This window comes from Gossypium raimondii, chromosome 11 (genome assembly GCF_025698545.1).
Source record: "Gossypium raimondii isolate GPD5lz chromosome 11, ASM2569854v1, whole genome shotgun sequence".
Taxonomy (NCBI): domain Eukaryota; kingdom Viridiplantae; phylum Streptophyta; class Magnoliopsida; order Malvales; family Malvaceae; genus Gossypium; species Gossypium raimondii.
The window spans coordinates 56,801,600-56,811,101 of NC_068575.1; the positions used below are offsets into that span (position 1 = coordinate 56,801,600).

At 35.0% G+C, this 9,502-nt stretch overlaps 1 protein-coding gene across 1 annotated transcript; it reads right to left on the reverse strand.

Moving 5' to 3' along the window:
• Window positions 1–3,361: 3,361 nt before the first annotated feature.
• LOC105802570 (transcription factor UNE10) lies at window positions 3,362–7,331 on the reverse strand. The gene is made up of 6 exons (XM_012634280.2): window positions 6,787–7,331; window positions 5,998–6,691; window positions 5,784–5,879; window positions 5,598–5,663; window positions 3,832–4,194; window positions 3,362–3,753 (listed from the first exon to the last, which is right to left on the reverse strand). The coding sequence occupies exons 1-6, from the start codon at window positions 6,885–6,887 to the stop codon at window positions 3,670–3,672; spliced, it is 1,404 nt and encodes a 467-aa protein (XP_012489734.1). The 5' UTR covers window positions 6,888–7,331; the 3' UTR covers window positions 3,362–3,669.
• Window positions 7,332–9,502: the final 2,171 nt, after the last annotated feature.

Consider the following 9,502-nt stretch of genomic DNA (forward strand, 5'->3'; position numbering starts at 1 on the left):
AAGGATCGGTGGCGACTCCAATTTTTGTTTTTTTTAAGTCGACAATTGAATTTTTGTTTTCAAAAAGACGGTTTCGATAGAATGTATGTATAAATGTTGCAATAACAAAGCCAACAATTGCATAGAAATAATATAAACCAATAAATAAACGAAATTAATATAAAAAAATAATAATCCATGAAATGCAAAGTATCAAATGAACAAAATAAAAATAAAAATAAATGTAAACACAATTAAATAGCGAATGAAGAAAACAAACAAAATAAATAAAGAATAAAAGGTATATAATATACACATTGAAATTATGAAGATTAAAAATATACATATGATTTACATATAAAATTTTGGGTTATAAAACTTATATATATAAAATACATAATCCAGGGTTGCAATCTGGGTTAAAATGAAACAAAAAAACAATTGCAGGGTCAAAATTAAAAATAAAAAAACAAATTGAATCTATTATGGAAGTGAGAGGACCAAAACCGTAAATTTCCCATTCAGGCTTCAAAAACACGCAGATTTTGGATCGGGTTGGGTCGCGCTAGTTAGGGCCAATACGACGTTGTTTCAACGCCTATAGCCCTTGTTCAAAACGGTACCGTATGGTACCACTATTTAAATAAATTTTCCCCCCAAAATCGTTATTTGCAGCCCTGAAAATAAAAAAAAAATTTGATGTTTTTCTGCTAGGGTTTTGACCCTAGCCTTGGCCGCCACCCTTTCGCCACAGTTCCACAGTTCCAGCGACCGGAGATGCTCTGAGTTGGGTTTTAAACCCCTTTTGAAACAGATACGAGGGCAAAAGTAAGCATCCCTTTCCCTTCTTTTTTTATTTTTTCGCATATATAGAAAATGAGTCATAAATCGAAGAAAAAAAAGCTCTAATAATCACCTTCAAAAGAAACTGATATTTGATTTATTTTGTATCAATCTCGTATCTTTTTTTTCTCCATTACAGTATGTTAAGATGGCTTTTATAACCGAAATGAAACAAGAAAATAAAGGAGAAAATCATTCTATTCTCTGCTGGATTTGCGATTTTTCTGATTTTCTTACCTATACTGTTTGTTGCCTTTTGCAGGTACATGCTTGGAGGAGCGCCTTGCTGTGTGAGGCGCAGACGCTGAGGAAGGACTGGTTGCGGCGCCAAATGCCACTGTTGCTGTCCTAGGGTTTCAGAAACTGTTTTGGGCATTTGGGCCACATTGTAATTGGGCCTTTGTTTTTAGATTGGGTCTGGGGTTTTGAGTGTACTGGGCCCGGGCAAAAATGAGCTATTACAATTTCCACACTAATGCAATGAAAAAAAAATTGACCTTTAAATCCTTGGAAATAATTAAAATTTATTAATTTGTTTTTGAGCTACTATTGCAAGAAATGTATAAAATTTAACCAAGTTGGGCGAAGACAATTCATTTTCCTAGGCCTAGCTTGACCCACAAGGATTTTTAGCCAACATTAGCCCAATGGGTAAGAAATGTTCACAACTAACTCGGAGCATCACACTTTCTTTCTATTATCCTTTTTTTTTTTACTTACTGAACCAGATTTACATTTAAATTTGTAATTATAAAAAAATTTATCTTTTACACAACAATATTTAGAGACCATAAAAACCCCCATATTATTGATTTCTCACATCCAGTTTTTGCCCAACATTCAGTTTCCACCAGGCCCGACAACCTTTTATTTTTCGGAATCATGAAACAATATAATATAAATATAAAATATTTTAAATATCTTTTATTTGTTTTCAGAGTGTTCCTACTCAAAAATGGTTTGGAAGGAGGTTTTGCAATTATTCTCTTTGCGTTGACAAGTTTTCTCATGGCAGCAGGTGATAAGGGCAAGGCATTTGTTGCTGTTATTTTACGTTCGGCATGGAATGCACACACACAACATATATATATACATATTTGGTGTGGCTAGAGAGAAACAACAGGCAATTCAGAGGAAAGCAGAATACTCAACAAGAACTGATCAGCATATTAAAGACATCTGTTAGATTTAGATTGTTGTCAACAGTCAAGTTTGTATAGCTTGGGGGATTAGTTAAATTATACTGTACAGGGGGAAATATTAATTATACGCTTTTGTATCAATGTTTGACTGTAGCAGACCACTGCTTGCTGGATAAATTATCCAAAAAATTATGATATGATATAAAATATTGGACAATGTTGAGGTTGAATGTGTAAATGCTATATATGAATTTTGATTTTATGTAATTTTATATATTATATGTTAATTTAATTCAATTTTCACAAATTATTAACATAATTATCTATATAACATCATTTTACACTAAAATATTGCATACATAAATAATTCAATATAATAATAAATTAATATTTTTTAAAATGTGTATAATTAAATTAAAATTAAAATTTATACATCAAATTATATATTTAACTAAAATTTAGGTATAATTTTAATATTTATGCCATCTGAGTTGGTATCAAAGATGGCTAGATTTTTCAAAAGAAAGCATGTGGTAATCTCATCGTCCAAGCGTTTCAGTCTCCAATCATAGACTCTTCTTCTACATGCTTTAAACATGACATGGCTACCTATCACATTCACATCACTGAGGTTTACAACAGCTAAAGCTAATTTGTAAAATCTTTTGGGGGTCCCTTGGTTGAAGTTTTTTCACATTTTTTCCGATTTTCGTGCAAAGCATGAACAAAATCAACTAACAAAGCGGTCCCATGAGTAATAGTCCTTGTTAAACAAATTCTTCTTCATTGTTTATTTTGAACTTAAGAAGGTCAAGTATTCATGAAAATCATCATTTTTTGTTTTGTAAGTTTGAGAAAAGGGCACCTGCAACTCTACCCAAAGACTCCCAGAAAGAGTGGGAAAAATGTGAAAAGATAATAATTTTCTAATATATATAAGGGCTGCAAATCGGCGACTCTCAAGATTTTATCCAAAAGGCCAAAGTCATTCAAGAAATGGAAAAATGGAAATTTGTGTGGAACCCATTGGAAGATAAAAACCTGTGGTGATTCCTGAATACAGGTTGACAAAATGAGCATCCAATCATTTAAATGTTCATCTTTTTACGAACACTACACGTTAAGGCGTCTCACTAAGACATTGAAAATTTGACAAAAAATGAAGATATTGATTGATTACCCACCACCATTCAATTACATTACAGGTAGACGACCAAATCAGATCAAGACTCGAGTTTGGTGTTTTACTAGGTAAGGCTTTAATGATGAGATTATGAGAATGCCCTATCTCACAAGGATTTGATTTCTGGCTTGCAACTCTACTTTTTTTTTATAAAAGAGGTTACTGCATCTTCTATAAAGATAATAAGCATTATTAGATGAAGTTCGATAATTAATTGTAACAAAAATCAGGTGGAGTTTTAAATTAATTAATTATACGAAACTCTGAAAGACAAAAAGTATGAACACTAAATACAATGGTTGCCTTGAGGAAAAGGAAAGATACGAAGCTCTTGGCTCATGGGATCCTTTCATACTACAAATTAAGCAATCAAAATAATTACCACCCACACGCTTGTAATTAAGAAATAACTACATGAACTAGATTGTACCAAACCCTAAACGCTAGGGAAATGTATAAGAATTGAAACCCAAGTTCAGGTTTTTGTATAGAAAAGAGTAGCTAAAAATACTGGCTTGAAGCTTAGCTCTTAGAACCAGAAGCTGGTGGTTGTTGCATCTGCTGATACATGGCGGCCAGCCGACTGTAAGCATCCATGGTCATCGGCTGCAACAAAGTTCGATTAATCTTAGAAAGCAAAATACTTAAACGGTACACACATACATGATGGGAAACAAATGTCACCTGTGATTGGCAAGCCAGGAATGTGGAAAGAGGGTCTGGCATCATGGCTGCTGCTGAGGCAGCTTGTTGTAACCTCTCACCGGAGCCATCCCAGGAGGTCATAGCCATGAAAGGATTAGGCATAACAGGTGAGATGCCGGTGATGTTGGGACGGCCAATAGTGTTGATGTCCATGACACCCATGCCCATGCCCATACCCATCCCCATCCCCATCGCTGGGGCCAGCATCGACATTTGGAGTGGCTGTTGCATTGCCATCGGCAACATCATCTGTGGTATGTTCATCCTGTTCATCATTTGAACTTGTGCTTGCAGTTGTTTCAGATATTCAATCACTTCGTCTAGCATTGAAGCTTTGTCTGTCTGTAGTGAAACAAAAATGAAATTAACATAGTTCAAACATGAATTATACCAGTACTAATTATGAAATAGTTCATTTAGATGCCCTCTGCACGACAAATTTCTACACGTTCAGTCTATGTGTCGCTATATTAGTATTAGTATTGCATGCATGACCAACTCGCTAAGGTACACTAAAATTACTTCCCTATACGATTAAGTTGAAGTTAATATAGACTATGTACGTGGCAGTGACAGAGTTGAAACATAACCAGGAGCAACATGGGCCTACCATGAAGGGTGTTTTAAGTGGTAAGTGGTAACAGGTTATTGTGATCTCCACACCGACAATCTTCTGTCAAGTTGTCCCCATGGCAAATATTATGTGGCGTAGGATTATTGAAAAAGCCCCGAAATTCCCACAACCAATTGAACCCCCCAAAAAAAAAAGTTGTAACTAGCTTTCTATGTCTGCAGACGGCAGCTGTCCAGTGAAGACTAATCATTTGAAGTAATGTTAGAGATTGAAATTCATGGGATGGTTTCTAAATTTACATCTAATATCATATAAGCCATGCTAATTATTCTTTTATAGCACCTATAAGAGTAAACTAGACTAATCTGAAGAGGATGCAAGCCAGGGAATCCTAAGTACATGTATACATATACATATACACGTACGATATGTTTTACTTTTAAGAGAATCTTACAGACGAGGACACAAAAAGTTTGTCCCGTGCGAGTGGATCAAGTTGTTTCAAGTCTTTTAGTAAAGAGCAACTCCCCTTTGGAACAGATAAAAAAGAAAGTTTTTTTTCTTTCCTTCTTTTATTTTTATTTAAGGATAAACCCATGGAAAACCCACCAAAAAGTATGTAGACTAGAGAGGACATTGGAGAAACCTCCGCCCACAAAATAATTAATTGACAGTGAAAGGTAGCAACTTGCTAGACTGGTAGAAATAACACCAAGACAGGTGCTTCTACAAATTTATTCGTCAGCTCTTGTCTTCTGTTTTTTCTATTATTGTATAACCTTAGGTGGGGTCCATTACGCCTTCATAGTTTGTTAGCTATCTCTATAGATAAGCTTCAATTTCTCTATTTCAACTTTATACAAAGTCATGGATATAAATCCTAATTCTTTTTATATATATACAAAAGAAATCGAAAGGCATAAAATACTAGTATGCAAAGTTGTAAGGTGTATGTAGTGATAGAAAATGTAGGTTGTTTCATGTCAACGCGTGAAGTGATGAGATGTTGATAAGAGTCCTGATATGTAACCGCACACAAGAATTATTGCCATTCAACTACTGTTACTGTTTCTTATTTTGATAATTGTCCAATTTTGCAGCGAGTAATTTAGCCATTAAAACTAGGTTTGCGTTGCAGTCTACTGATAAAAGCTGAGATAAAAATTCATACCTTGCTGGAATTGGGAACCAGCTTCTGTAATGTCTTCATCCTTTGATTAATCTTGTCTCTTCTTTTCTGGGAAACCACCCAAACAATTAATTGAAGACTTATAAACTTCTACAATGAGTGTAGTATAGCATTTATATTTAAATTGTTGAAAAATTTCAAAATAAATTCAAGGATGAGAGAGCATACACGTTCAGACTGGTTATGGATAGCAGCAGCTCTGCTCCTTTTGTTTGAAACTGAAGATTTCCCAGTTTCCTTCTTGTCTTCCTCAAATTCCTCCCTCTTTAACATAACCAAAAAACAAAATTCACAAACACACACACGCACACGCACAAAAAAAAAAAAAAAGGAGAAAAATATTTTGGACATGCAATTATAAATTAAATGGGAAGAACTTTGCCTGGGGTCTACTGTGACAAACAGAATCATGATCATCAGCAGTGGTGGTGGCCTTGGTGCAGGGTTTGGTAGAGCTTGCGTTTTCAGGAGAGCCAAGGGAAGTAGAAGTGAAACCCATACCAAAATCTTTCTCATACGTATCCAAAGTAACGCATCGGCTGTCTCGCTCTCTCCCGAACGTGGCACTGGCGCTTGCACTTTGTTCCTTGCTGCTCCACTCTGGCATTAGAGGAGCACGCGCCGCCCGTGTGCGTTTCCCGCTAACAAGTACCTCGTCGTCATGGGTACCGGCCCGCCCACTACAGGATCCCACCCTGGTGGAACCTCCCACCAAGCAAGTTCTTCCGAGTCCTGGTATAGATTCCATCGCGTGGGCGGTCCGGCCCTCCGTCCTTTTCGAGCAAGGAACCAAAGCATCCATAGCTATGGTGGCAGATGACGCCGCTGCCTCACGGTGTTGGTTCAAACAGGGTACAAGTTCATCCCGGCCATCATCAAGAGAAACCTTAAGATACGGAACGCGAGTGGCCTGGTTCACTATGGACTCCAAAGTGCCATTAGCCCTTGGTTTATCCCAAGTGTACTTAGAGGGAGGGTTGGAAACTAAGGGTTTAGCCGGCACACGTGCCGGACCTAAACCATGCATGGCTAGTTGGCCATTTTCCCATGTTAATTCTGCCACTTCGTAGTCCGACCTGCAAAGTAAATCACATACATACATCAACAAAAGTACATACATGTGTGTGCATATAAAGATATAAGGGAGTAGAGAAAGCGAGAAAGTTAGTACATATGAACATCAGGGGCGGTGGAGTTGGAGTTAGAGCGTAAGGAATGGCGTGCAGTGACATGATTATCGTCCAGATCCCAACTGGGAACACACTGACTCATTTTTAACCAAACTTTCTTTTTTCAGAACTAGTTGCAGGATTTGGTGTGTGGGAGGGGCTTGACGTCAATCGGCTTTGCTTCATAAATTTCATGTTTCACACAAGAGACATAGTGAAAAATAAATGGGGTTGCCTAGCTATTATTATAATGGAGATAAGAATTATCATTTATCACAATCAATTTAAGAGTGAGAAGGATTCTGGTCCATATATATATATGTATATAGTTAATACAAAAAAAGAGGGGGAAGCGGTTGAAATAACCAAAAATTAAATATGGAGGAGGAAATGACGATGTTGATGACGGGGTAACTGGAGTCTGGCTGGCTGGGTTAGGACTACTACTAACAGTTTGGTGTATAGTAATGTCAATGTATTCGAGGTGGCAGAGACAGCCACAGAAAATGAGGCCAAAAGGGGCGACTAGGAAAGTTGAAGAAATGAAAATATGGAGTGAAATGCGGTGCGGGATAAATAAAAGGAACCAACAACATTGATGATTGAAGTGGAAAGTGAAAATGCGGGACCGACCCCTTACATGGTGGAGTAGCTGTGCCTGTGCCAGAACTCAACTGAGCCTGAGAACTGTTATATAATAAATTTATATAATTCAGAACTCATTATGATTTGTACACGTTTAACTCTGTTGCAATTTCTGAGGATTAGTTTAGCCAGCCTCTCTAGTAATTGTACACGTGTATCACTTCCACGTGCAAAAAGCTGTGCTGGATCTACTCTATAGTCTATATGCGGGGCTTATAATAAGCCTCTCTTCATCTTTCAAATGCTGCACAAACGAATTGTTGATATCGCTAAAAGTGTGTTTGGAGTTGAAATGCTGTTAGTCAACTACATACTAATTATATGGTTCTCCACCTTCGATTTTTTTTTTCTTTACTAGAAAAGATTGTTTATATATTTAAATTTTAGATTTCATACTTTTTGACAACTTTTTTTAATTTTTAATTTTTAATTCAATTATTATGTTAAAATTATTTTATTAAATTCATTAATACGTGATTTTGAAATTAAAAAAATATTCACTCTGTAGTTATGTAAAATAATAATAATGTTGAAAGTTTTCACATACATTTTATTTAAGTAGATCCAAGTTGAATTAATTTTGAATCCGTTTGTGAATTATTTCACTTGTAAGGTTCATGGTGTGATTTACCTAAATCTCGAGTTAGTCACTAACCATGCGTATGTAACTCATTTGCTTTTATATAAATGTAAACTTATACTTTAAAGATGATTGAGTCGATAGCCGGTAAGTTGGGTACATGAATTGTGTAACAGCCCGATTTTCAGTGATGTCGGAAACAGTGATTCGAAACCACCAAATTCGACAAATAAGCTCGTAAATTTTTATTTTTAATATTTATGAGCAGAATGTGATTTTTAAAAGATTTTTGAATTAGTAATTTGTGTATTATAATGTTTTATTAGGTTAAGTGATTTAGAAAAGAGGTATCGAGATCTCGGTCCTATAAATCGAGCCGAAAATATTTTTATAAATATTAATGGGATGTCATTAATGTAATATTAAAGTTTCGTTAGAAAATTTTAATGTTTTGGTAGTTAATTAATTAAAAAGGACTAAATTGAAAAATGTGCAAAATTTGCTAATTAAAGAAATAGTAATTAAATAGCCTAAATAGTAAATAAATGAGGACTAAAAGGGCAATTGGACCCACATGGGATGGCTGAGGCGGCATAAGCATAGAAAAATCAAGGAATTGATGTGAAATAAAAGGGAAATTGAAATTCTAGACATTTTCATCATCATTTTTCAGTTCTAAAACAGCCATTGAAGAGGGTTTAAGCTGGTTTTTCAATATTTACTTCATATAAGTTTAATTCTTACTCTTTCCTTGAGAATTTTTTAGGTTTTGGGACTTTTGCAATTAGGTCCAACTAACCATGTCATTAGTTTTTGATTTTTTTTGAAAGTTTTGGAAGATACCATTGATAAGTTTAAATGATTTTAGTTATTATATGATGAAATTGAGATGTTGATGGATATTTAAAGGTATTTTATTAAAGGATTTTGGATGAAATCATGATTTAGGGATTAAATTGAAAAGTTGTTAAATTCATGAAAATTTTTGAAATTTCATGGAATTCATGGGCTGCTATTGACATATATGAAAATATCTAGGCTTGGGATAAGGATTTAAATTGCATGAATTTCATTTTCTGAGCCTAGGGACGAAATCATCATTAATAAAAGTATAGGGGCAAAACGGTAATTTTGTCTAAGATGTGAATTGGATTGAATTGAATGTAAATTGTATTAAATTGATTCTAAATTTACTCATATAGATCCGGATAGATCAAAAACAGAGTTAGATCGTGGAAAAGAAAAAGTATCGGATTAGTAGTTTACAAGTCACAAACAATTGTCGAGGTAAATTTGTGTAACTTAATTGTGTATATTTATATTATTATATTGAGTTTTGAATATGTAAATTGTGTAAATGTCATATATGTGTATGTAGTTGATCTCATAACTGAAAATCCCTGATAAATAAATAAGTCCCGTTTGGATAATGAGATTCGATGGATACAGGGTTCTATTTCCTGAAATGGTAGTGTTCCTGCATATGTTGCGGA